Genomic DNA, 27,913 nt, shown 5'->3' with positions numbered 1-27,913 from the left:
TCAAATTTTATTATTTACTTTTACTCCCTTACTCAAATTTTGATACTAATATTTTTTATGAGATTCACAAGATAAAGATAATTTATCATCTCTTGTTATATCAAGAATAAAAGTGAAGGAGAGTCCATGTAATAAAACTCTATTTAATGTTAAAAATGTCTTGGACAACTCAACTAAATTGGTCAAACTATTGACTTTTTAACCATAATATTATAAATTTGACTCTAACGGAAGCAGTCTATTGTTATTTTAGACTTATTTTCTTATATTCCTTTTTTGGTTAGATTTACAAGACGATGGTTGCTTGTGGCAATTCAATTATCAATGTAGAAATTCATATTTACTATATTTATATTTGAACATGATTTTTTAAGAAAATAAGTCTAAAATGTCATTATTTAAAGCGGGTAACTTATTTAAAATTACAAATAAGCTATAAGCTTTCTTTGTTAAAACATGACGATCATAAAATAATAGCTTATTTTGAAATGTTACTTGGGATAACACTTCAAAATAAGCTCCAACGGACTTTTTAATTTTTTTTCGCTTTTTTTAATCTTTATTAATTTACAAAAATGACACCATTTACCCTTCATTAATTAAAATTTTAATATCTTAGTTTATCATTTTATGTCTTTTTACACTTATCAGCTAATTCAACAATTAATTTTACCAAACACTTTAATTTCAAATAATTAACTTATTAATTACTAATTTTTCAGCTAGACATGCCAAACAAAGCTTTAATGACTCAATTCTATTTTTTATTTTTTATTTTAAAAATTGAATAAATACCCTTTAAAAATTAAAATTTCATTGCGTGGAAAATTTTCAACATCATGATAGGCTTGATAATGTAAATGTGTGATATTATTCACTTTTGCATAAAATATTTTACAATATTTTATATACTAATGTTTGTAAGGGGAGGGAGAGAGAGAGAGAGATTTTAATCTTAAATATATGGAGGGGCAGTATTAATACGTAATTGCTAGCGAAATAAATTGAGTAAAAATAGGAGAAAAATAGGAAATTATGAAATTCTATTATCATTTGAGTTTCTTTTATATGTTATAGTGATAGATCTATCAAATTCAATTCTTAGATGAGTAAACTAATCCAGAATAAAAAATTACTATCATGCGAAGATAACTGTTTAGTAAATGACTGTTAGCTGATTAGGTTAGAAGGTATAACTAGTTGATAACATTAGCTGATTGTAGAAATGTGTTTGATAAATTAGCTGTTAGCTAATAGCTGTTTGATATAATTTTTTTTTTTTAAAGCTAATTGAAAAAGTTGCTTTAAGTACCTTTTTTACTTTTAGCATTTTGGAGTTACAAAAAGCTGATTAACCAAACATTTATATTGATTTTTTTAACCATGTCAAACAGCTAATAGTGGTCAAATAAATAAAAATTGACTGATAAGTTAACTATTTTACCAAACGGGGTCTAAATGATATGCTAATGTAGCAATGCAAATGAATTTATTACTTTTATTTGAATATATAATGGAAGCAAAACAAAAATATTATTTTCACTCTTTTTTTTTTTTAATACTAGTAACTCTATTACATGATCTTTCATACAGGATAGTCACTACATGTCATCTGAGCACAAAGTGCTTGGCATTATTTTCACTCTTTAAATTTGTAATCCTATTTTTATTTTTTTGAAGTAAAAAGTATATAAATAAACCTTTTTTTTTAAAAAATCAAATTAATGGTAGGGTTGACCATTTTTTTTTTCTTTTCTTAAAGAGTTTCTATTTCTTTGATTTATGGGGAAGGTCCTCCTCAAACTAATAGTATAAAATGTCTAAAGTACCATCTCTTTTTTAGCATCTCTTTAAACTTTGCACTTTTACAAGTGAGGATATTTTAGATATTTTAAATTATATTTAATGGATTCAAAAGGAAAATATTAAAATGAAACTTGGTGACATGAATAATTAAGAATTAGAAGTTACCAGCTTAATTATTAGTACACTTTCGTTTCATAGGAGAGGTTGGAGTTGTGTACTCTCGTTTTTTAAAAGAGATTAGAAAGAATGTTGAACACTGCATTCTCGTCCCTTAAGAGAGGCCGGGAGGAATGTTTTTGTACACTCTCGTCTCATAAGAGAGGCTGAGTTGTATACTCTCATTTTTTAAAAGAAATCAAAAAGAATGTTGAACACTAACACACTGTACTCTCGTCTCTTAAGAGAGGTCGGGAGGAATGTTTTGGAGAGGCGGTGAGTGTAAATGAATCATGAATGACAAACTAAAAGAGTCCAAACTGAGGAGTGAAGAGGCAGAATTGCGATAGAGAAATTGTAAGGTGTTACCCAAACATTGGGTATGGTGGTCCCTCCTCACCATTTTCCTCTGTTATCATCTCCATCACTCAACACCTAATCTCCTCTCAATCCTCACCCTCTGTTCTCTTTGTTCTCTTCTCACCCCCCACCCCGTGACTCTCATCCTTCCCTCCTCTCAATTTCCCTTTAATTATTACTCCGTGTTTATATTTAAACCGCAATTTATCTCCTCAGATATTTTCTCTTGCCTTCTGGCTTCTCTGCATATTCATCCATGCTTCTTTGCTAATCCTGTGTAGTATAAGATTACACCTCGATGACTCCAAGGTAGATTTTTGAGGTTTTGTAATTAAATTAAACCCTTAAATCCTTTTTTTTTTTGGGGGGGATTTTATAAAGGCTCTGGTATCTTCTAGTCTTTGAAAAAAATTTCACACTTTTTTAGGGTTTAGGGTTCTTCACCTTCTTCAACGTGTAGCTCTCTGACTCCCAGTATTTTGTTGCCAATTGTTGTTTCTGGGCAGAGCATCTTTTCATATTGGCCAATATGGGAATGAGAATTGGGTTTTATAGCCAAAAATGTGTGTGAAAGTGTGAAAGTCTTTTGAGTTGGATTCATTTTTCTGGTTTCTGGTTCCCCTGTTTTCTGGTAATAATGCTTTCTTCTTTGAGTGGGGGTGGGATAGGGTATAAATTGGAGCTTGAGATAATAAGGTCTCCATCGACATCGTGGGCGTCGCAGTCGTCTTCTCCGTCGTCGACTCTCTCGGAGAACAGTAATTCTCCGGTTGCAATCTCCACCCGGAAGCCTCGGACGCCTCGGAAGCGGCCGAACCAGACCTACAATGAAGCCGCGGCGCTTCTATCCACGGCGTATCCCAAGATATTCTCGGCGACGTTGAGAAACCCGCCTTGCAAGTTCACCGGACCTAACCAGCCATTTTCCGCCTCCTCCGACCTTCTCCTGCCGTTCTCCGCGCTAGACGGCGGTTGCGATGGCTTTCTCCTACAATCGCCGGTTGAGCGGATCCTGAACCGACGCCCTGCCGCTCCTCGCAAACTGCTCGCCGGCTGCGGGAGCCCTAGGGAAATCGACTCCAATTCGCTGCTGAGGTTCGAGGATTGCGATGATTTCGAGGAGGATTTTGAGTCGGAGTCGATTTTGGATGAGGAGATTGAAGAGGGAGGGATCGATAGCATCATGGGGAAGCTCAGCGAGAGCAACGATTCGGCGCCGGAGGCGGAATGGATGCGCGCCTGTTACGGATTTCCGATTGGGATGGGATTTAAGGCGATAAAGCAGGCCGATAATGGAGATTGGTGGAGATTTCCGATCGCGAGCATTAACGTCGCCGATATCACCCCGAAAGCTGAGAAATCTCCGCCGCCGGCGACGGAGAAGAAGAAGAAGAAAAAGAAAGTTGAAAAGCCGGCTGAATTTAGGGTAAACGACAAAGACTGCTCATCTTCTTCAGCTCAAAGTGCATCCAAAGAGGAGGAATCCAGCATTCCCAAGCCGAAATCGGCCGGTTTGCTCCTAAAATTGAACTACGACAGCGTTTTGACGGAGTGGACGGACCGCCCGTCGCCGTTCTCCGATGAAAGTCCGTGCTCCGACGCTGCCGGAACTGATGTCCAAGTATGTTAGTTTCACCCTCTTCTCCTCCCGCCATCATTTTCTTTAGCCACTTTACTTGTTACTTTAACTTTAAGGGGCCGTTTGGTTCACGGAATGTTAGATTACCTTAGGGAATGTTAGATTGCTGGGAATGTTAGATTACTGGGAATGTTAGATTCCTGTGTTTGGTTAAGACTGAGGTATATAATATAATTATGTTTGGTTTAGGGTTATCTTTATATATATATATATATATATATATATATATATATATATATATATGTAAGCTAACATAAAATATATATTTTTAAATAATTAGAATGAAAATAGCAAAAATATCCAAGGTTATCTCACATTACCTAAGAAAAGGAAGGGAATCACATTCCCTTCAAAATCCTATGTGGAGGGAATGTTCCATTCCGTGGGAATGTTATATTCCCTCAGATAGTATGAACCAAACATAGGAATCTAAGCTCAGGAATGTCATATTCCCATGGTTATGTAATATAACCTGAACCAAACGCCCCCTAACTTGTTTGACAATTACGGGGCGTTTGGTTCAGGTTATATAAGATAACCAAGGGAATGTGACATTCCAAAGCTCACATTCCGGTGTTTGGTTCATATTATCTCAGGGAATCTAACATTCCCAAGGAATGTCACATTCCCTCCACATAGGATTTTGAAGGGAATGTGATTCCCTTCAAAATCTTAGGTAATCTAAGATAACTTGGGTTATGTTAGTTATATATATATATATATATATATATATATATATATATATATATATATATATATATATATATATATATATATATATATATATTTATTTATTTATTTATTTTTATTATGTTATGTTAGTTTATAAAATAATTTTGTTTCTCAAGTTCAAGATTTTAGTTAATATTTTAAAATCATGTGATTATATATGATACCGTTATCTTATTTATTTATTTATTTTAATTTTTAAATTTATTAAAATATATGAAAATATGTTAAGGATATTATAGTGTGTATAAAAGATAACCCTAAACCAAACATCATTATATTACATACCCCAATTTTAACCAAACACAGAAATCTAACATTCTCAGTAATCTAACATTCCCAGCAATCTAACATTCCCTAAGGTAATCTTACATTCCGTGAACCAAACGACCCCTTAATGTCAGCGCCTAGCTACTAAATATTTTATTATTTTGAATTCTAATATAAAACTTAAAAGTTATTTTGGGTAATAAAATTGTAAATGTTTGATAATAAAAGTCAGCACGAAAAGACGAAAAATGTAACGCAAATGATAATGTAAGGACAAAAAATTTGTATGACTAACTCTTAGAAACGAATTATACAATTACTTTATAACTTAGGAACGAAAAGTGTAATTATTGCTTAAATTTATTAGAATTAATGTCATATGAGATCTTCTGAATATAGTGATTTTGTCACGTTTAGTCAATCAATTTTAAATTGACCATTCGTGATCATTAGATTTTCAAATTATTATCCTTCGTGATTTTCAATTTTCAAAATTTAATCAGTAGTGGTCTTTCTAAGAGGTTATACGTTTAGTCATGTATATCTTTCGAGTATAGTGATTTTATCACGTTTAGTCATCAATTTTTTAATTGACCATTTATGATCATTTGATTTTTAAATTATTACCATTCGTGATTCAAATAACCCGTATTATTTTTTAACTTTCAAAATTTAATTAATAGTTTATTCTTCTAAGAGATTATATACTTTTGAAAAAAGTGCATCATGGCACATAGGAATATACTAATATGGGTCCATAAGCACGTGGACTTCACACACAATTTTTAACATTATGAGTTAATGTTTAACAACTTTGAAGTATTCGCTAGTATGTACGTTACTTTTTTGACAAAGTCCCCTTTTACTTTCCAATCATTGTCCTGCCTCATTAGGTAATTAATTAATTTAAAATTGATATTATTAATATAATCTTTATATTTATTTTATATTTCATCATTAATTAATAATTATGAGTGGTAGAGTTTTTATCATTTTCAAGAGATCTGGCCAAGTAATGAATTGTAGTTGAATTTTTCATATTTAATTTATTATTTCGCCGTCATAGTTGTTATATATTATATCGAAAATTTTGTAAGTGTATTATTGTGCTTTTATATAGCTTTGGAGTTTCTTTGTAGGATTACTCGACTTGGAAGCATTTTAGCCATTCCTTTAATAATTAGCTAGCTTGGATTGGCTATTAGAATCTATGTGAAAATGAGAGAGTTGTTCACTTGTTCTTAAGACAAATTTTATTTTATATTATTTCCTACCTAAAATATGAATTGCTTTTCTATTTATTACATGTTAGGTATGCTGTTTTACTAGTAGAATAAAAAATTCTATTATATATATTATAGTTTTATTCGATATGTATTAATTAATTATTAATTTTATAAGGTACAAGAAACATAACAAAAATAAATGTTATTGAAAGTAAACTATTTTTATTATTGTTATTATTATTTTGCAAACTAATGGGATCTTTTTGGTTTATTGCAGGCTAGATTGGCACAAATAGACTTATTCTTAGAGAGCGGAGTGAGAGAAGCGAGTGTATTGCGTTATAAAGAAAAACGACGTACGCGCCTCTTCTCTAAGAAAATTAGATACCAAGTCAGAAAAGTCAATGCTGATCGACGACCTAGAATGAAGGTGTGTGCATAAAAATGTGTGTATATAATTATATATATATATATACACACACAAAGTCACACTACAAAAACTACATAAAAATGTTGTACTCAAATGTTGTATGGTGTGTGCAGGGGCGTTTTGTGAAAAGTCCAAATTCTCCCGACGATAGCGAGCAAGGATGATGACCAATAAGCCAGCAGGCATTTTTCAATTAGATAGGAGTTTGGTCACCACATTCCTTGGCATCTGTACTTTTTTGTTTATTCTTCTCGATTATGCTACTATTTTATTTTTATTTTTATTTTTATCATTATTTGCCTGATTTTGTTTTTGGACATATATTGAGCAAGGAAGATAGACTGGTTGCTAAGGGATCAAGCGGATTAAATGATTATTAATAATATATAGTCCAAAAGTCAGTTTTCCCATCTTCATTTCGTAATATATTCCTCTTTCTCCTTTCACTAATCTTCTATATTCTCGATTTCACTGTTTAATTTCGTGACTTTACTGCTTCAATTGCCTAGTGTTGCTTGCTTGCATGCCAAGTAACTTACTCCTTCCTTTTCCTTTTTTGAAATTAAAAGGATTCAATTTAACTATTACTTTCCTAAGTAAACTTTCCTTCTCCTAAACCTAATGGGATTATGCTTCCGACTGTCCTATATATATATGCATATCTATTTCACTCCAGTTAACACATACACAATTAATTAATACATAGGTGGTAGAGTAAATTTTCTATTCTATCACAATGATGACTGATGTCCTTTTCGAGGTTTTGACTCGAACAACCTTAGAAACAATGGATACGTGTAAGGTTGTTAGTAAGGAGTTGAAGGAACTCATCGACGACCCATGGTTCATGCAAACCTACTGTCTGAAAACGAGGAATATCTTTGGATATTTTGTTCAAACACTCAAAGGCAATCGCCATCTATCTGAATTTGTCCCTATCAATCCAACCTTGAACGTTCAGAATAGTGTTTCTATACGATGCACTGAGGATAACTTGAAGATCTTGGCATCTTGTAGTCAAGGAATTCTGTGTTGTAGAAAGTATGAAAACAGGTCATATCAATACTATGTTTGTAAGCCCAGCACTAGCCAACTTGTTGCATTGCCTAGTCCCAGGAAGCCAGGCCAGCTGTTTGAACGAGTTGCTTTGACAGTGCTTAAATCAAAACCTTTTCATTATCAAATAGTCAGATTCTCGGACGATCATTATTCGTCATCGGGACAATATAGTTACATATGTGAGATTTTCGATTCCAAACTTTGGACATGGAGGCAGTCCAAAAACCTTGTAACGGAGCAATGCATGGTTTTCGGCCATCAACCGTCTGTCTATGTAGGCGGGATTGTCTATTGGCTTACGAACGAAAACTCAGTTTTAGCCTTCGACTCGACAACAGAAACTCACTCGGAGTTCCCAACGCCGACAGCAGAGTTGTCGGACGACGAAGGCTACGAGAAAAAGCGAATCATGGAATACAATGGGAAGTTAGGGTTTTCGTGCGAGTACAAGTCGGAAAAACTATTGCTTTGGGAGCTAGAAGACATAAGAAATTGCGAGTGGAAGATAAAGAAAATTGTGGGAATTGATAAGGATGAGAAGAGGTTGATAGGTTGCAGCCTTGCAAACATGGCTTTGATGACTGGGTATAGGGTTCAGGTGTATGAACGGAGCGGTCTGTATTTTCCTATGGATATTTTCCCCTTCCGGTCTGACTGGGAGCCAGTTAATTTGAAGGGAGATGAGATGAGTGGGTTTTGAGGGTAGCTAGATATGACAGAATGTTTTGTTGTTTAATTTGCATGTTGTGTAGTTAGTTAAAGCATGCTCTTTTTTTTTTGTAATGTTTCATATAGAGAGATTGAATTGAAATGGCTAACGAAAACTCAATATTGCAAAACATTGAATACTTTAATTTGTTGTACTGGATGGATGTCACCAACAATATAATATAATCATTTCCTCTGTTATATTTTTAGGATGCTTAACAGTGCTAGCTGCATTTGATGCTGCTACAATTTTCACAGCATTAATGGGGGGCATGTCAGAACCTGTAAGACTGATACCGGAAACTCGATCTTTGTTTTTTAATTCGATCAGATTAAAGTTTCCCTTGATAGGATCAATTCTTTCCTAGTAGAAGATGATCTGAGATCAAACAAGTGAACTTAATACAATCTCCAATTGGAGGTTCAGATAATAGTGTTTGACCATGGTAGAAATAGCAATTTGCCCCGTCCTTGACATGAGAGAGACCGAAATGAGAAATATATATGATTTTCCGTCGGGAGACGAGGACGGGATACCTCTTCCCGCCCCATCACATCACTGAATAATATTATAATAAATAAATATATATATTAATTTTTTAAATTAAGAATTATGTTTTTAATATAAAAAATTACTCTAATTTAAAATTTTAACTAAGAGTCGACTGGGGCCCAAGAAATTCTCGTCCCCGTCTAATTTCTCGCCAGGAATGGAACTATTTTTGATTTTTTTCATCCCGCATCGTTGCTATCCCTAGAGTATTGTGAGTTGATAGAGATAGGTGAGAGAGGAGTGAATATGAGTGGAGGACAGAAGCTAGCAGAGAATTCAGTTGGCTGGAGCAGTGAAAAAAGAGTCTGTCCTATCTGGGTAAGTCTATCCTATCTGGGTAAACATGAAGTCATAAAAAAGAGTCTAATTTAGGAAAAAATGTCTTCCAACATTTTTAATCATAAGACATTTCTCAAATTCTTTAATTTTTTATCTCTCTTCAAACTAGCTTCTTAATTATTATTATCACCAACACACCATCACTTATTATTATTATTATTATTATTATTATTATTATTATTATTATATAACAAATAATATAGTTATTTTTCAAAAAATAAACCAAACAGAAAAATTAATTTTATGACCTTCAACCAAACAAGTTAAAATATTTTTCAGAAAAATGAATTATGAAAATCATTTTCTGAAAAATATTTTTCAGGTTTCTAAACGGACACTAAGAGAAAATTACAATAAAATGACTAAATAAACCTTTAAGTTTCAAAAAGTTTCATATTAGTGCTCAAACTCTTAAAAAAAAAAAAAGTATAATTAGAATCTTGTAACTATAAGTTACCTAGTATTGCAAATTTATATTAATGTACCTTCCGTGTATATTGATGCCACGTTAATCTAACTTGTAAATTTCATTAAATATTTAAAAAAAAAATGATTTACAAAGAAAATTACACATGTAAGCCACATCAATACAACTTACCATAGTTGATAATTTACAAGTAAAAAATGTTTGAGTTTGAATTTAAAAAAAAAAAAAAAAAAGAATTCAAGGTGCAATTGACTTTCCCTAAATATTTTAGGGGTTTATTTGTTCATTCATTCTCTCTAAAACAAAATGGATTTCTTTAAAGTCTTAATCTCAAGTCTCAAATGAGAAACAACAGAACTCAAATATAGTTGTACATCACACATTATCAAAATAAAAAATAAAAAATTGGAACAATATATAATAATTCGAAAAACAAGTTTACCTCCTTTGAATAAAACACCATATGAAAATCCAAAAAACAAATAGTTCATAGTTAGAACTTAGAAGTTAAACTCTAGTCTTTGGGGAAAAAACATTACCCTCCTTTCATTTCCACAAAATGCTCAAAACAAAATTTGTTTTCCTCAATAAATTATAAACAATGCAACATCTTCAACTTAGAGTTCACCAGAAGAAACTCAAAACAAATTTGGCAAAGAATGAAAAAAAAAAGTGCATAAATTCGAAGCAGTTAGTTTCTACCTGTACTTTGCCCCATTGCCTATCAAGAGAGTATACTCCCCGTCCCCATCCTTGGTGGGGAATTGAAAACATTCCCCATCCCCGTCCTCGTGAGGAATTAGGCGGGGACGGGGATTCCCCATTCCCCGTCAACTCCTAGTCAAAATGTTAAATAATCATAATTTTTAATAATAAAAAATATTAAAATCTGATCCCTAATTTCAAAAAATAAAATACTAAATCTACAAATAAATAAAAAATAAATAAATAAATAAATAAATAAATAAATAAATATATATATATATATATATATATATATATATATATATATATATATATATATATATATATATATATATATTATTCGGGGACGGGGAGGGGTCCTCGTCCCCGTTCTCCAATTTTTTTTTAATCCCCATCCCCGTCAGGCGTCAGGACAGGGATCAGGGACGGGGCAAATTCTCATTCCAATTCCAAATTATTATTACCACCCGCACACCACCACCACTTATTATTATTATTATTATTATTATTATTATTATTATTATTATTATTATTATTATTATTATTATATAACAAATAATATATTAATTTTTAGGAAATGAACCAAACAGAAAAATGATTTTATGACCTTCAACCAAACAACTGAAAATTAAAATATTTATCGAAAAAAACAAGTCTTTTTCTAAAAATAATTTTCTGAAAAATATTTTTCAAGTTTCTAGACGGACTCTAAGGGGATGTTTGGTTCATGGAAAATGTTTTCCTCCTTAAAGTAGAGGAAAATGTTGTTTTCTTGTGTTTGGTTCATGGAATTCATTTTCCATTGAAAAATGAATTCATCAAATTTGAGGAAAACAAAATCCTTAGTTGGACCAAGGATTTTGTTTTCCATGGAAGATGGGAAGAAAAGTTGAGATGGAATGCCTATTTTACCCTTACTTTCTTTTTTAATTATATTACTCTTATTAATTTGTAGGGGCATATAGGTCTTTATACTCATTATTCCTTACAATTCTAAATCTATCCAAACAATAGAATTAGTATTCCCAGTAATTCTTTTTCCACCAACCAAACAATGAAATTCATCTTTATAGTAATTATTTTTCCATGGAATTCCAATTCCACTTCCTTTAAAATATTTTCCGCGAACCAAACAAGCTTTAAGAGAAAATCACAATAAAAGGACCAAATAAGCCTTAAGTTTCTAAAAAAGTATAATTAGAATCTTTTAACTATAAGTTACTATTGCAAGTTTATATAATGTACCTTCCCTATGTAATTTTCTTTGTATATATGGATTCCAAGTTGACCTAACTTGTAAATTTCATTAAATAATTTTTTTTTTTTTTAAAAATAGAATGATTTACACAACATTCAAATATACAAAGAAAATTACACATATAAGCCACATCAATACAACTTACCATATTTGATAATTTACAAGTAAAAAATATCTTAGTTGGATATTGTTTTTAAGAATTCAAAGTGCAATTGACTTTCCCTAAATATTTTAGGGGTTTATTTGTTCATTCTCTCTAAAACAAAACGGATTTCTTTAAAGTCTTACTCTCAAGTCTCAAATGAGAAACAACTGAACTCAAATATAGTTGTACATCTCACATTATCAAAAAAATAAGATGAAAAAAATATATAATAATTCCAAAAACAAGTTTACCTCTTTTGAATAAAACACCATATGAAAATCCAAAAAACAAATAGTTCATAGTTAGAAGTTAAAACTCTAGTCTTTGGGTAAAAAACATTACCTTCCTTTCATTTCCACAAAATGCTCAAAGCAAAATTTGTTATCCTCAATAAATTATAAACAATGCAAGCTGTAAATTCAACATCTTCAACTTAGAGTTCACCAGCAGAAACTCAAAACAAATTAGGCAAAGAATGAAAAAAAAAAAGTGCATAAATTGGAAGCAGTTAGTTTCTACCTGTAGTTTGCCCCATCGCCTCTCGTTTCAAAAGACTAACTTTCTTCGCAATGCTGTAATGGCGCTACTTTTGGTGGCGAATGATGCAAGTTCACGGATTGTTTCGCCCATTAAGTCCTTGTATATAAGCCTCTCCATGTACAACACTGTCTCCGACATCTCTACTGGATAATCTCCCCAACCATTAACAGCATCTTGTGCCAGGTCTTTTTTGAGAGTCCCGCAAATGATCTCAAACAAGTCATTGGAAATTCCCAGTTCTCGGATTCTTTGGAATTCCGACAAGACCCTTTGCAGTGATGGCTGTGCAGTAACAGAATTCGACCACGAATATACTTTCCATGGAGGCAGTTGCCTGCTCCTGTCCCGAATTTCAGTGATAGTGTCAAAGATCAGCTTCCTTTGCAGCCTAGAATCTTCTGATGTGTCTTTTCCTTTGAGAAATTGTTGTTTCTCCAAAAGTAGGAAGATGTCGGGTTCTTCGGGAAGGCAATCAGATGCCTTAAGAATGTCTGTGATATAGCTTATATCCCAGTCTACTGTTTCGTCATTGGACTTTGATTGGACCGGTGGAATTTCAGCCCTTATCTCATTGTCAAAATCACCTAATTGATGAACATTATAAAGTAAAGTTGTGAGTGATTTAAGCGGAAAATAATCATTTATATTGTTGGGCGTCGGCCGAGTTCAGCCCCTGCTCGATTCTAGACGTGGCTCTGTGGCTCTACTTATCACCAATTGGTTTTAAGTAAGGCATGACAACCAGATAGCCAAAGAACTCTGTGGTTAAGCGTGCTTGACTTACAACAGTCACAGGATGAGTGGCCCCCTGATACATTTGCTTGCGAAATAAGATGAAACCTAAGTAATATAGAGATACAGAAGAAGCTTGCATACCTAAGAATTCAATGCTTTGCTTCCTTATAGGCGAAGGAGATGGCGAGTCTTCCTTGAAGAAAGAGGAGTCCAGAACGGATACTGGGCTTGGTTGCATATCTGTGGCTGTCATCTCAACAATACTATGAATCAGCTTGTCACACCTCTCCAAAAGGTTCCTTCCTTCATTGTACTCTGTGTTTGATCTCTACCATGCCATCCAAAACGAAACATTAACACAAAAAATCATTAAAAAGAACGATAAACAACTTTAAATAAGCTTACCTCTCCTCTGGTCTGAAATGGCGCAGTAAGGCTGCTTTCAGAAATGAAGTTCGTGATTTTCTCCTTCTGATGAACCTGTGCCAGTGATTTCTTGTTCCATGATCGTTTTGTGGAATTTTGCTCGAAACAATTCCTTCTAGAGATAACTTTAGGTGACTGTAACGAAATGGACCTGGAAGATTTCATCACTACTATCTGAGACTCGTCATGGGAGAAACGGGGATCATATACGACATTAAGGCGGTTGATTTGCTCTGAAGGCTTTTTGGTATGCAGGAGCCCTTTGAGTTGCAAAGCCTCGAGAGTGTGCTTCAACGACTCGAGATCGTTAGAAGGTTCGTCAAGTCCTCTGATCCTCAATCTCTTGTTGATCTCTCCGTGGTGTGGGACTATCTGTGTAGGCTCGGGGAAAATAATGTCAGCTGTCTCATAAAAGTATTTGCGATGTTGTGGTGCCTTCCATGATGTTGAGCTTAAACCTCGATTTGAACTCCTAGACCTTCTACAATCAATTTCTACATTCGGAATGTTAGATTGCAAGTAGTTTGGTTCGTTGAACTCAAAGCAATATTGAAACAAGTCTCTTGAAACTCTCGACTCTGATGCAGATCTTCGCAGCTCAGCTTTCTGTGTAGTCTCTGAACTTGATCCCGGCAAAGCCTCGAGTCCCATCAGCTTTGCAATGACACTGGGACATCGGGGCTGCTTATCCTCATCGGTGACAACTAAATCTTTGGCATTTTCACAAGCATTAATTTGGATCTCCTTCGGGTGAAGGCTTCCCTTAGCATCAACTGTGGCTCGGCTATCAAGTGAGAGCCTCGGGGCTTCTTTCCTGATCTTCCAAGAAGACTTTCCCCCATCTTTCACTTCAAAAATTGGAAGAGGAAGCGGAGATTTTATCCATTCCTTGGCTATTTCCTGGGACATAACTATGTTTTTCGCCTCTGATGTGTCATTAACCTCCTGAAATGTTTCATACACTGGAATGAGTGAATACATATTCAATAGTTTCCAGACATATAACACCAATATTTGAAGCAACACACACCGTAAAAGGAAGGAGACGCTTAGTAGTATACAGCCTTTTGGCGGCTAAAATGTGATGCCGATCGAAAAGCTGAAGAAATCCAGACATACACCCCATCTTCCTATCATCCATACCATCCATGCTCCAAGATAAAGGAAGCAAATGTTGAATTCAAACTTGTTGCAAATTTGCAATCACCTGGTGAACATTTAACAGACTGTCTAACAATCAGTCATCAAAGGACAGATAGGTTCATTAAATACCAATACTAGCAAGAAGTAGTCCTAGTAATTACTCCCTCTGTCCCATTATACCTGTCTGTTTACTATTCATTAGTCAAACCAACTCTTTCTTCTTCGCTTAGTCAAACTTTTAATGTACTTTCTAAATATATCAACTTTATATACTAATACTAAATTTAACATTATGAAAAGGGAAAATGACACTTTTTCCCCCTAAGTTATATACATATAACACTTTTTCCCCCTGAATTATTCAAGTGGCTGTTTTTCCCCCTGAAATGTTAAATGGACATATTTACCCTTAAAATAAATATTTCATTTATTTTTTTTCTCTAATAAATTATGACCACAAGTTGGTTCAAACCAAACAGACACTGTAGAAATCAAACCGAAATATTCTAATTACAATTTAGAATGAAACCCGATATTTAGATTTTATTAAAATCGTGAACCGGGACGGCCGGTTCATGGTCCAAACTGAAAAAAATAAAATACATTTATTGTTGAATTTAGACTATTTTAAATTAAAAAATTAAAATTTTAAAAATAAAGACGGTTCAAAATCGCTAACCGGATCTAGAATCGCCGGTTCACGGTTCAGGATCCAGTTTTTTCGATTCATAATTTTAATGAATTGAAATTAAAATATTGGGTTCTGGATCTGAATCATAACCGGAAACTTTTAATTCGATTGCTATAGTGTCTGGTTCAATTCGAATCGAACCATGGTCATCCCTATGTACACACAATAATTTATTGAAAAGGAAAAATAAATAAAATGTTTACTTTAAGGGTAGAAATGTCAATAAAATATATTAGGGGGGAAAACCGCCACTTTTAAAATAATTGAGGAGGCTAATGTGCTTACATTAATAATTCAGGGGGAAAAAGTGCTATAAGTATATAACTCAGGGGAAAAAGTGTCATTTTCCCTTATGAAAAATTGAATTAAGAATAAACTCAGTTAAACCTCATTAACTGAACCAGACACATCATGATCATGTTGAGCAGAGGCTGGTAAAGGGCCAAGTTCATCAATTGGTGGTTAGGGGATTGTTGGGCAGAGGCCGGTGAAAGGCCAAGTCCAACACATGCCTCTCGAAAATGTGAAGTTGCACCTTGGCTATCGGCTATACCTTTTGGCGTAGTGATAAGCGCATGACCCATTAATCCTACAAGGGCTCTCTCTCTCTATCTCTTTGAACTAGAAGCATCTTTTGGGTTGCAAATCATTAAAGGGTAGCTGAGTCTTGGTGTGTGTATGTAATATTTCCATTACAATCCAAGCTAATTAATCTAGTTTCCCAATTTCTTGAACACACAAATAAATATAAATAAGAAAGAAGTGAAGAAATGAAGAGTAAAGGGCATTCATTAATCACAAACAAAAACCAGTGAAACTGGTAAATCCTTTTCTCAATAATGCCTGATTGAAACAAGAAATGGATGGAGAGAAGAAAATGCAAAGAGCAAATAGAGAAATGAAGAAAAGCATACTTGGAGGTTGGGGAGAAGGGGTTACACAGATCCGGCGCCATTGGGGAGAAGAGAGTTTTGGGTAGAAATGAATATAAAGGAAGCTCCAAAACAACGGTCTTTGCTGACACACTCTTGTGTATCTGGGAATTCCAACTCCACCTCCACCTCCCAAGTTGCATAGAGTGAGTGATAGCATATTAACACAAAGTCTCTCTTCTCACACACACACACACACACACACACACACACACACACACACACACACACATATATATATATATATATATATATATATATGTATAGATAGAGGATCACATGAGGTCATGTTCTCACATGAGGTCTAAGGTCAAAATCTGGCCGTTGATTATGTGGTGATCTATGGTTGTTGTTGATTTGGGTTTTTATTTTGTCATTTTTTTTTCTGTTTCCGCGTGAGTGTGTAAGGACATTTTTGTATTTGTATTTTTCTTTCCTATTTATTTGGTGTCTTTGTCGGGTGAGTTTCTCATTTTTAGGAGTGTTATACATGGTAAATAAAGATTTTTAGAGTTTATATTCTGATGTAGTAATCCACTTTATACAGTTTGTAGTGATTGTGATTTTTCCTTTCATCGTTTCATAGTTTTTCAATTTTTTTGTCTTTCTCTGCGTGAAGGGGTATGGATTCTCCAGGTTAGTTTTTCCGTTTGTTTCTTGTATATTTTTTCTGAGCATCGGGTAGTGGTTGGTTTGTGTATAAGTATGTGTCTATTTGTATGACATGCGTTCTAGGTGCCGTGGTTTGATGTTGGTTATCGAGTTTTAATTTTTATATATAAGTCTGGGGTCTTGGATTATTGATTGGGTAGTTGGTCTGGTTTTATGTCGTAGTTGTATTTGTTATTTTCATTTTTTAATAACTGCAATTGCCTTATGTTTTTCGTTTTAATTTGTTTTGGTATATTATGCTTTTCGGTATTTGTTTGACATTATGGCTTATGTGTGCTGGGTTTGTGTTCGATTGTAGGATGTTGTCGTGGTAGTTTGTGTTTTTCGGTGTAAATGGTTGTTGCATTTCGTTATAGATTGTCTGCTAATTTATGGATTTCGGTGGTGGGATGACAACATTGCTTGTGTGTTTCTGGATTTGGTTCGCTGTTAGTATATTATGTTGTTAGTTCTGTGCATTCCGGTGTACATGGCATTTGCATTTTATATTGGTTTTGAAGGGTTTTGGTTTGTAGGGGGTAGGGGTTTTCTTCGTAAAGTGCATTTTGTGTTATTTGATATGTGCAAGCAGCTTGTTTTTTTTATTTTTTTTTGGAATGATATGCATGCCGTTTTATTTTGACCGGTTTTGTGTTTGTGTGTATATTTCTGTTTGATGTTTGTGCAGCACGGTCGGAATCGCAGCACGGGTGTGTTATGGACGTGTCCCCCGATGGGACTAAGTTTTGGACGCCTTCGTGTGATGCGACGGTTAGGCCTTTTCAGGGGCAGACTTTTCCTTCTCTCGCTCACGGTATTGATTTTTATCGTCAGTATGCGTCGCTCGTTGGTTTTGATGTACGTTGTAGTTCGTTGCGTAGGAATAGGCAGGGTGTTGCTGTGAAAGACTTGTTGGTTTGTTCGCGTGAGGGGTTCAAGCAGGCGGTGCAGGGCTCTGTTGTTGTGGATGCTGCGTTGGATCAAGCACCTGTGGCTCCGAAGCGCCGGCGTGTTTCAAATAGGGTGGGGTGCAGAGCGAGGTTGGTGTTGAAGATGGGTGACGATGGGGTTTTTGTGGTTCATTTCATTGAGCTACGGCATAATCATTGTTTGTGCTCGGATGTGGCTAAGCCTTTCTTGCGGGGTAATCGTTCCATGGATGTGCAACATCAGATTTTTGTGCTTAAGTGTGCTAGGGCCAACGTTGGGCCCAATAGGTCGTTTCGTTTGGCTAGGGAGTTTGCTGGGTCGTATTCAAATGTTGGTGCGACATGTGTCGATTTTAAAAATTTGAAGCGTGATTTAATGGCATTTATTGGAACGTCAGATGCTCATATTGTTGTGAAAAAATATGCTAAGAAGGTAGATGATTGCCCGGATTATGTCTTTAGATATGATGTTGATTCTCAGGATCAGTTATGTAGGGCTTTTTGGACTGACCCTATTGCGAAGGAAAATTTTTCAGCTTTTGGAGAGGTGGTGTCGTTTGATGCAACTTATGGGACTAATAGGTAAGCCACGTGTTCTTAAAAAAAACTTTCTTGTTGTTTTTTTTTTTTTTTTTTTTTTTTTTTTTTTTTTTTATTACTGGTATGTGCAGTTTATTGTTATGTATTTGTGCAAGCAGTACGCTAAAAACCATGGGTTTTTTTTTTCGTTGGTTTGGTGTTATGTATTGCAGGTATGGTATGGTGTTGGTCCCGTTTACTGGTGTTGATAATCACAAGAGAGGTGTCACATTTGCAATGGGGTTGATTTCCCGTGAAGATGTGGACTCTTACGTGTGGCTTCTCCAGCAATTTAAAAGTGCAATGGGTTGTGTGCCTAGTTGCACTATCACTGATCAAGATCCTTCGATGCGGGTTGCAGTCCCTCAGGTGTTTGATACTACGCGGCACAGGTTTTGTATGTGGCATATTATGTCAAAGGTTGGCGAGAAGGTTGGTAATGTTCTATCTAAAGATGAAGAGTTTCGGCGCGCGTTGAATGATGTTGTTTGGTGTGAGATGTCGTCTGTGGAGGAGTTTGAGCGGGGTTGGCAGGACGTTATGAAAAAGTATAGCCTTGGTGACCACCGATGGTTTCGTCTTATGTATGATCTGAGATCGTATTGGATCCCTGCGTATTTTAATGATATTTTCATGGGTGGATTGCTTCGCACGACATCGAGGTTCGAAGCTGCGAATAGTGTGTTTGGTAGTTGCACAAACCAGCATGCTAGTTTGTCTGAGTTGTTCAACAATTTTGAAGGGGCTATTGATGCTCAACGTTTGGCGCAGGCCAAACTAAATGCCGAGTGTGAGGGTCATTTTCCTTTGTGCCAGACTCCGATGTTGATTAAGAAGCATGCGGCTGCGGTGTACACTATTAATGTTTTTTATGATGTGCAAGCCGAGGTTATCGCGGGATCTTTTTCGTGTCGTGCTGTGCGTTCAAATGTTGAAGGGCTGGTAACCCGGTATGAGGTTGAAGATGATGATGGCCCAGTACGCACCGTGAGTTTTGACTCTGGTAATGATGGTGTTGAGTGTACGTGTAACATGTTTTCATGGGTTGGGTTACTTTGTTGTCATATTTTCTGGGTTTTCAAGGATCGTAGGGTTGTTTCTATCCCTTCTCGGTATGTGATCGCACGTTGGACAAGGGGGCTTGTGTGCGACAGGTGTTGGGTGTTCAACGTGGTGGCGATTCGGAGGTAGATGTCGCAATTGGTGAAGCTTGGGCAGAATTTTTTTCGTGCGTGACCATGGCTTCACGGAGTGTTGAGCATGTTACCAAGTTGAATGCAGCCCTAAAAGATTTCAATGCTTTTTTATTGGCTGAGAATGGTCCTACCGTTCGTGCTTCTTCTTCTAAGAAGCAACTTTTTGAGTCGTTTTGCGGTGCTTCGCCAGATGGTCAGGTTAATGTTCGTCCTCCTCCAATCTCTAATAACAAGGGTGGTGGCAAACGTTACAAAAGTACAAGGGAATTAGCTATTGAAAAGTCGGGGCGTCGACAACGCCAATGTCAAACTTGTGAAAAGTATGGGCATAATAGTCGTACCTGCCCGATGCGCAACGTTGACGTTTGATGAAGGGGGTCGTATTGCTCTTTGGTTTAAATTTGAATTTAAACATGTTGCTTTGTTTTTTACTTCGTCACTGACTTGTGTTTATTTCGCATTTGATTTGGGTTTCAATAATGGATTTGGTGTGGTTTTTTTTATTGGATTTGTGTTTCTATTCTGTTTATTAATTTTATATTTCCCCTTTTTTAGATAGGATGGTCGTGGTACTCTTTTATTCCGTTTTCATTTATTCAGTAACCACTTCCATCTTGCACAGTATAGCATTCTGTGGATGCACAAAGTAACTGGAAATTTATGCATGTTTGCACATATCTTTCCTTTGAGGTTGCACAACAATTTATTTGCCTTTGTAGTTCGGTTTCGCGTCTTGTCTTGCACCCACCTTCGATGTACCCTATTATTTCAACTCGGGGGTGTCATGCGGACATGCATGTTATTAACACTACAATGTTAAGTTGACTTCTTACCAGCGCTAAGACGTCCACCTACTGTGATGCATGTTGTGTTTCTGTGTGGGTGTACATCATATTAACGTGTCAAAATCTATTTAGTGGACTACGGGTTATTTGTTTTTGACTTACGGTGGTATTATTTCATTCTTTTTCCCCACATTATGATGCCACATCCCACTTGCACAGTTCCGGTCATTGTGGTTGCACGCGGTCACTGGAATGCTATGCACAGTTGCACATATGCTCCCATCAATGTTGCACAGTATTTCATCTGCACTATACCCGTTTGTGTTTTTTTTTTTATTACCCGATTTGTTAACGTAACACTATCGCACAGTCTAGGATTGGGACTTTGACATTAAATCTGGGTTTGTGCTCTGTCTTGCACGTTCGGTTCCCTCGCTTTAACCGATCATTGTGACTAAGGGTGGTCATGCCAACATGCATTTCAATACAACTTTAAACTTAAGTTGGTTTATTACACTTGTGCCTATCACCCCTACCGTTGTTCATTTTCTTTTTCTACGTGGGTGCACACTACCTTCACGTGTCTTAATGTTTGTAGCGGTCTACGGGGTTATTTTTTGTTACCATTGTGCAGTGCTGTACTTTAGTAACCTCCGATGCACACACCCGTACATTCGGATATAATGTAATTGCACAAAGGTGTAATCCACTGAAGCACGAATTAATAAGTGTGCATTTACAGCAGAATACCTTGTTACATAAAAACCAATGCATCTACATTTCGCACAACTTTACCCAAAAAAAGTTGTCCCTTGCCAAAAAAATACTACAAGTGTTAAACCTTTCATTGGTGTCCTTAGTCATTGGTTTTAAAGTCGTCAAAAAAAATAGCACAATCACACATTTTACTTGCTTAGCGGAATTGCGTGAACACTCCCTTGCCGTACAGTGGTGAGCTTTGGAGGCTTTTGTTGTGTTGCTCATTGCATTCGCTGAGCAGGATTTTCTTCATGTACTTCGCTCGGTATTCTTCTATTTTGGCTTTGTCTCCCTTGGTCAGCCCACATTCCCAACTCTTCGCTTTCTGCCCAATGAAGGATTCCATGTGCCTCATTGTATATACTCCACTGTCTGGGCTTTCTGTTGCATCCCTCCAAGGCATTTGCATTCTCTTTGGTTCCATTTCCAGTATTTCAGCCGCCCTTTTATGGTCTTTGTTATCGTCTAGGAAGCACCCGAGCATGTCCTTCTGGTTTCATACATAGACACGGTTAGTAACTTTTATCATATCACCGGTTAGCAACACATTTATATCTATATTGCACATAAAGAGCAGTAACAGATGCACAGTTCCTATGAATAGAAGCTCTTGCCTCGTAACAGTTGCACAGTTCCTATGCTTACAGCAGTAACAGATGCACATTTATATCTATATTCTATACGCGTATGATTAGAAGTTCTTACCAAAATGTCCGGGATTTTCCCATACACTTCCTCTTTTTTCCCTGCAGAAGAGTTGTCAATGATTTGCATTGTCCTTCCCTTTAGATCGTCGGCGATGACATAGTAGTGAGAATTGTTACATATCGGGAATATGAACTGTATTGCGCATTGAATTCGATTTGGTTAGCAAGAACATTTTTAAAACATGAACACATACATTGTTACTTCTTAGTCTCTTAAGTCGTATGTTAACTTACCATGTCAATCTCTGTCCACTTCTTGTATGGGCTGAAAGTCATCTCGCTTTTCATTTTCCTTTTAAAAAGTTTGAGCTGTTGTGCTCGTGTCCCTGTCCATCCCACCACTGTTTCCATCTGTGCATGCATACATGGTCATATTTAGTCAAATACAGTCTTCATATTATTGGAGTTTTTCAAGTATTCCTGTTTTTTTTAATAAAATAGAATTTGCATACCGTTAGTTTGGTTGATGCAAAGAATCGTGCTGGATCAATGATTTTTTTTGCCCGTTCTTTGTCATTTAGTACGCATGCCCAGCTGTCTATAACTGTCGCGTTCACTTCGTTGCCCGTGTCTAGTGTCAGCAGGTCAGATCTTAATGCTCGTTGGGTGTTGAAGTGGAAGAGTTCCTCGTCCCTGGGTGGTTGCAAATCAGGTGCTTAGTAATATTATTTTTCATTAGGTACTGAATTGTAATGTGATCTTTCTTACTTGTCAGCATTTGCATTCTCGAGTATCCACTTCTTCATCTCACTTGGGGTGGGGGAGTACCATTTTGTGAGCTCTCTTCGTGCTATGCGATCATGCTCTGACGGTGTGCCTTGGTTTTGTGGTAAGTTGGTCGTCTTACCTTCATGACGTTGCACTTTCATTGGTGCCCTTTCTATGGCCCCTCCTTGGTCTCCTCTGTCCTTTCCTTTCGGGTTAATCAGTTGCTGCAAAATGTGTGTTTTAAAATTAATATTGCTCCCGTGTTTTTGGGCATTATTTGCCCACTGTGTGATTAAACTTTTCGAGACTAGTTTATTTATTTTCACAAATGTAGCTAACTTTTAGACGTCTAATAGCCATACCATGTACATCTGTCTTATATGGTAACATTGCAATGCAGTTTACCACAATGCTGCACAATCAGTCCCCAAACACTTCACAGTCTAACTACCCAAACATTTCACAGATGCACAATTATCAACTTTTTAGTTCAAACTCATTTTCACATATTTCACAAATCCACTTCCCAAACCTTTAACTATTTTTAAATCACGCAACATTGGCATTTTGTTTCCCAATATCATGCACATTATTTTAGTTTAAATTATTTTCCATAACGAAGCTTATATCGATTTAGCACGCGACATACCTCCGGAGGTGTGACGAATGAGTCTTCTGGTTGGTTTGGCGTGGGGTGCTTATCATTGCCGTCTTTTGATGCGTTCCTGGTTTCTCTTCCTTCATCTTCCTTCTGCATCGCTTCCTCACACTGCGTTTTTGAACATTAAAATCACACTGCCATTCTGATATTGTTCAAAATAATATATTTGTGGTGCATTTTACAGTTGTCCTATTTATGAACATTACTTTTTTAACTTACAGCATCATCTTCAATCACGGGGTCCTGATTTGGTTCACTCACCACCGGTACAGTGTGCATCTCCTGGGTTAAGCCTAGACTGAATGATGGCATTTCATATGCTGCCTCGGTGTCTCCCATATGCATGTTTATCTCATTTTGTACTTCTGTCTCCGTGTCGCCTAAATCAGTTTCGCCACCATCCTCACCGGTACTTTTTGATGCACTGCTCACTGCCTCACCGGCACCTTGTGTTTCGGAGTGTGCTTGTTTGTGCTTGCATTTTTCTCTCGCTGCCACATATCGTTGTCCTACTCTTAACAGCAACTTTCCCGCCTCCACTAACTTCTCGAACGTTGTAGGACTCAGTGTGCACTTTCCAGCTTCATCCGCAAGTTTAGTGAGTTCTTGCACTTTAGTTATAACCTGGTTTGCATCATCTACAAACCGTACCTCCATGGCCTGCCATTACGGGGTCCAGATTGTAAGTGCTAACACAATCAACTATCTGGGTTTTAACCAATTATAGCTCCTTGTTAAATTAACCGTATAAGTTTTTACCTTTACTGCATCTTCGGCTTCATTTTCTTGGTTTTCGTCTCTGTTGTGATCGTTCACTTGCTCGTATTCTTCTCCGTTTGTCTCAAGCACTCCTAAACCAAACCCCCCCTTTTTAATCTCCGCAAACTCACGCTCGTTTAACAGTTTTGTAGTCCACCCTATGAATGATGGTCTGTTTCGCTCGACGTATCGGCATGGGCTCACAACTTTGTCCACGTACAACATCTGCATTTTCATTTCTCATGACAACATTTGTTATTATCATAATCATATACTCAATACACAGATTACCATTCAACCACACGCCAATACCATTCATTTCTCATGACAACATTTGCCGTCGGCTTACCAGAGCTTCAGGTTCAACATCGCGACCAACAAACTATGCCAAAGACAAGCTATCATGGGGGTTCTACGACCACAGATTTGGATAATTTTTTCCACCACCCAGACTTTAGTTCAAACCTAAGAAGTATAGAAAGGAATAATGAGGGTAACAGAGAGATGAGATTTCTTGAAAGGGTGGTTGCCACTCTCTAATTTGCCAATGATTTCTCAATTTTCGCCAAAAAGGAATCAACAACCCTTTCATTCTTCTCCCAAATTGGAGAAAATGCAAGAGAACAGAAGAGCATGAAATTAGATGTTTCGTATCTCAAGGCATGCTTGGTTCTGAATTCCTTGTATTTTTCTTGGATATTATGCTTTAATTTCTGTGATTACAGAAAAATTAAGGAAGTAACTTGTTTGTACGTTTGCGATTGAGATGGACTGAGCCCGTATCTTGGCGGGGCGACTCTGATCTGTACCCCGATTGTTCGCAGCCATGGCGGCATTGGCTTCTCTTTTGCGCCAACGAAACACAGACCTAAGCTAAGTATTCTCTGATTTCTCTCCACTCTCACCACCGCTTGTTCTCCTTTGCCATTTCATTTCCCCATCTTTTTTTCCTTTTTGACATCCTTTGAATATTGGAACTAGAAAACGGAATCTTTTGTATGTCACTTAATATCATAAACTGTGGGATTAAATGCATTAATATTTTATGGCAGCTGACATGTGGTGGATATGGCTAAGTGTTGCAATTCAACCTCTTATATTTTCTGTGTTTGCAATTCAAATCACCACTGCTGCATTTTTTTAAAAAAAATTTTAAAGAAAGAAGAATAAGAAGAAAATTCAGAATATTATTTTATTGTTCTAGCTTCAAGATTCTGATGTCCTTTCCTCCAACACTCCAACGTAGCAAGCGTAGAAGAAGTAGCAGGTCGGCAGTCTGGGTGGAAGGCAGCAAGCAGCGGCAACCGGTTGCGGTGGCATCAAGCAGAGTAGATCGGAGGTGGTGGCGGGATGCTCGACTCCATGGTTCCTCTCCTCGTCGACGGCGGCAGCTGGAAGCAGAGCAGGCTGGCAACTTCCGGCGGTGGCGGAACTCGGCAGTGGCGCGGTTGGACTTCTCCTCCGGCCTTCCTCTTCAGACGTCAAATGAATGGTTGGAAACTCATATTTTGGGTTATTCAATTAAACTGCTGAAATGGCTGCCACATGTATAAAACAAAACACGTCACTGCCAAATCACCAAGTTATTACCTATAACCTGAAGGTTACCTGCAAAAAAGGCTAAACGGACAATTTTTTTTAGTTTGTGCATCAAATCATCACTTATGAAAGATCAGGGTGCGGTATGACATATCGCAATTGGTTCATGGTGCGATTTGGCACTTGAGCCTATATATAAAGTATCGTGTTGTGTTGCCAAATGTGAAGTGCCAACTCTAGTATCTCACCAAACTCTAAACCCCAATTGAATAAATAAATAAAGATATAACATAGTTAGTTTATCAATTAATTTTAACTTATTTAATCACTATTAGCGGTTTGACTTGATTAAATAATCAATAATATGAGTGTTTGATTAATCAGTTTTTTTGTAACAACTTATTGCTCTAAAATGTTAAAATTTTAAAAGTTACTCAAAGTAACTTTTTCCATAAGCTTTTTTAATAAAATCATTTTGTATGTAATCAACTATCAACTAACCGCTAATTTACCAAACACTTTTCTACAATTAGCTAATGTTATCAACCAGTCAAATCCACTAATACAATCAGCTAACAACTATTTTCCAAACACCCCCAAAGACTTAATATAAGGTATAATTCTTGATCTAGATAAAATTTTCATAAATAATTTCGCTATATTTTCACTTTTGACTTTAATAAATTTGTTTTTGATATATTAGGTTTTCCAACTTATGCTAAATTAATCCCAAGTCCCTAGAATTCAGAGGTAAATCGTGAGTTGCCTCATCAGTCCCTAAATTCCTACCCATTGCCTGTACACTTTATGCGCAAAGAGTCTTTATCACTTCTGATCGGTGAAGATCTTCCTTTCTAAGAAATTCATTTCTCAATTCTTAAATTCATAAACGTGTTTTTTCCACTTTTAATCTTCTATCTATTATATTATACATCATTCAAATTTAGTCATTGACTATTAATTTGTTCATATTTGCTCAGCTATAAATTTCATGTCACATTTAATATTTTCCATCAATTTTCTTGCCTATCTTTTTAAAACTTCATCAACGCTAACCCCAAGATTATTATATTCTATTATGTTATTTATCTGTTGCTTAAATTTAAATAACTCACCTTACTAACATATGAGTGGAGGGAAAAAATCCATTCATATACCATACATAAGTCCTTGTACCCTTGTTTGCTGTAGGCGTTTGTCGGGCGTTCGGACAGCGCCTAACGCCTAAGCGGTCTAGGTAGCGCGGCGGGCGCCAAAAAAACAGTGGTAGACTTGTAGTTTGACAATTTTAATGAGGTTGTTTTCAACATTTAATCAAATAACACATCCAAATAAATGAATTAATGATAACTCATAAGTCATAACATCAAAATAATGGTTTAAAAAAAACATTAAAACAATATTAAAAATTAAAAATACTCAAATATGAAATACTCAAATACTTCAATCATCCAAAAATTCAAAGTATCAAACTAGTCTACGAGTGTATATATGTCATATTATATATATGTATGCGTGCGCGCGCGCGCGCACACACACACACATATATATAATAAAAAATAGGTCGAGCCGATCGGGTTAACTCGACTAACTTAGACGCTAGGCGACCAAATCGGCCGAGTTAGGCGCTAAGCGGACACCTAGGCGACCGATAACCTAGACGGGCGCCTAAGAAAAAAATTGCCACGATCTAGAGACGCATAGCGCCTAGGTGAGCGCCTAGACCGATTTTTACCACCCTACTTGTACCCCTTTTTTACTTCCATCATATCAATGAATTCTCAAAGTGTAAAAAGTCATCAAAGCACAAATACGGAGGAGCCTCCATGTCTACCTTTTTTTTTTTTGCTTTTATAGCTGCCCATCATAGTCTGCTTTCTCAGATTCTGCATTTTCCAACTCACCATTTTCACCCTATGTTGACAGTTTTATTTTTCATGTAGTCACAAGATACAAGATGCAAGATTCGATTCTTACCATAGACTAAAAAAGAAAGATATATATATAGAACTATTGCATTGTTAGCATTAGAGTAAGATTCAATCCTTACCCGTGAACTATTGCCCGCACGGGTTTAACTCACTGGTTCAATATGCAGTATTTAGAAAAAGAAATTAAGGTTCAAACTTCAGCAGCAATAGTGTGTGAATTATACTAAAAGTGAGTAGACCCCTTGTGCGCACCAACATTTGGTCATATCTATTGAGCTATTGAGTAATCGAGGTGTGGAGGCACTTGAGGTTGGGAATTCAACTTTTTGAGAAAAGAAGCATTAGTATATAAGCGTTTTGGAATTTATAGGTCAATTGAGACACATTCTACAATTAACCCCTTTCACCAAATTTTCACCAATAATCTCAAAC

At 36.1% G+C, this 27,913-nt stretch overlaps 4 protein-coding genes across 8 annotated transcripts; 3 read left to right on the top strand and 1 right to left on the bottom strand.

Annotated features, from left to right (window-relative positions):
* The first annotated feature begins 2,443 nt into the window (after positions 1 to 2,443).
* Positions 2,444 to 7,026, top strand: LOC109177356 (protein CHLOROPLAST IMPORT APPARATUS 2-like). Its single transcript, XM_019326700.1, has 3 exons — positions 2,444 to 3,943; positions 6,464 to 6,616; positions 6,730 to 7,026. The coding sequence occupies exons 1-3, from the start codon at positions 2,960 to 2,962 to the stop codon at positions 6,778 to 6,780; spliced, it is 1,188 nt and encodes a 395-aa protein (XP_019182245.1). The 5' UTR covers positions 2,444 to 2,959; the 3' UTR covers positions 6,781 to 7,026.
* Positions 7,027 to 7,355: 329 nt separating this feature from the next.
* LOC109177244 (putative F-box protein At1g19160) lies at positions 7,356 to 8,780 on the top strand. The gene is made up of 3 exons (XM_019326561.1): positions 7,356 to 8,289; positions 8,594 to 8,667; positions 8,715 to 8,780. Exons 1-3 carry the CDS (start codon positions 7,356 to 7,358, stop codon positions 8,778 to 8,780), a joined length of 1,074 nt encoding a protein of 357 aa, XP_019182106.1.
* Positions 8,781 to 12,128: 3,348 nt separating this feature from the next.
* LOC109177355 (protein LONGIFOLIA 1-like) lies at positions 12,129 to 16,437 on the bottom strand. Of its 5 annotated transcripts, none has more exons than XM_019326696.1 (5): positions 16,260 to 16,437; positions 14,542 to 14,741; positions 13,491 to 14,456; positions 13,227 to 13,413; positions 12,129 to 12,934 (listed from the first exon to the last, which is right to left on the bottom strand). In XM_019326696.1, the coding sequence occupies exons 2-5, from the start codon at positions 14,659 to 14,661 to the stop codon at positions 12,357 to 12,359; spliced, it is 1,851 nt and encodes a 616-aa protein (XP_019182241.1). In that variant the 5' UTR covers positions 14,662 to 14,741; positions 16,260 to 16,437; the 3' UTR covers positions 12,129 to 12,356. The 5 variants fall into 5 exon arrangements, with proteins under 5 accessions (XP_019182241.1, XP_019182240.1, XP_019182242.1 ...); XM_019326695.1 differs by having other exon boundaries at positions 14,542 to 14,737; XM_019326697.1 differs by having other exon boundaries at positions 14,542 to 14,718.
* Positions 16,438 to 16,900: 463 nt separating this feature from the next.
* Positions 16,901 to 20,235, top strand: LOC109177243 (protein FAR1-RELATED SEQUENCE 5-like). The gene is made up of 6 exons (XM_019326560.1): positions 16,901 to 16,913; positions 17,306 to 17,377; positions 17,617 to 18,439; positions 18,610 to 19,414; positions 19,591 to 19,830; positions 20,188 to 20,235. Exons 1-6 carry the CDS (start codon positions 16,901 to 16,903, stop codon positions 20,233 to 20,235), a joined length of 2,001 nt encoding a protein of 666 aa, XP_019182105.1.
* The last annotated feature ends 7,678 nt before the right edge of the window (positions 20,236 to 27,913 follow it).

This window comes from Ipomoea nil, unplaced genomic scaffold, assembly GCF_001879475.1.
Source record: "Ipomoea nil cultivar Tokyo-kokei standard unplaced genomic scaffold, Asagao_1.1 scaffold0804, whole genome shotgun sequence".
In the NCBI taxonomy this organism is placed as follows: domain Eukaryota; kingdom Viridiplantae; phylum Streptophyta; class Magnoliopsida; order Solanales; family Convolvulaceae; genus Ipomoea; species Ipomoea nil.
Note: the sequence above shows the minus strand (reverse complement) of the source record. Positions and strands in the feature narration are given on the sequence as shown.

Excerpts from the sequence above, each read along its gene's own strand:
- LOC109177356 (XM_019326700.1), top strand. The coding sequence starts at position 2,960 with ATGCTTTCTTCTTTGAGTGGGGGTGGGATAGGGTATAAATTGGAGCTT. Across the intron at positions 3,944-6,463 it reads CTGCCGGAACTGATGTCCAA|GCTAGATTGGCACAAATAGA; the intron begins GTATGTTAGTTT and ends GGTTTATTGCAG. Across the intron at positions 6,617-6,729 it reads ATCGACGACCTAGAATGAAG|GGGCGTTTTGTGAAAAGTCC; the intron begins GTGTGTGCATAA and ends TGGTGTGTGCAG.
- LOC109177244 (XM_019326561.1), top strand. The coding sequence starts at position 7,356 with ATGACTGATGTCCTTTTCGAGGTTTTGACTCGAACAACCTTAGAAACA. Across the intron at positions 8,290-8,593 it reads TCAGGTGTATGAACGGAGCG|GATGCTTAACAGTGCTAGCT; the intron begins GTCTGTATTTTC and ends TTATATTTTTAG. Across the intron at positions 8,668-8,714 it reads TGGGGGGCATGTCAGAACCT|ATTAAAGTTTCCCTTGATAG; the intron begins GTAAGACTGATA and ends TAATTCGATCAG.
- LOC109177355 (XM_019326694.1), bottom strand. The coding sequence starts at position 16,420 with ATGCAACTTGGGAGGTGGAGGTGGAGTTGGAATTCCCAGATACACAAG. Across the intron at positions 14,642-16,259 it reads CCCTTCTCCCCAACCTCCAA|GAAGATGGGGTGTATGTCTG; the intron begins GTATGCTTTTCT and ends TATGGATGATAG. Across the intron at positions 13,414-13,490 it reads CATTTCAGACCAGAGGAGAG|AGATCAAACACAGAGTACAA; the intron begins GTAAGCTTATTT and ends ATGGCATGGTAG.
- LOC109177243 (XM_019326560.1), top strand. Across the intron at positions 18,440-18,609 it reads GCAACTTATGGGACTAATAG|GTATGGTATGGTGTTGGTCC; the intron begins GTAAGCCACGTG and ends TATGTATTGCAG. Across the intron at positions 19,831-20,187 it reads GTGCTTCGCCAGATGGTCAG|ATAGGATGGTCGTGGTACTC; the intron begins GTTAATGTTCGT and ends CCCCTTTTTTAG.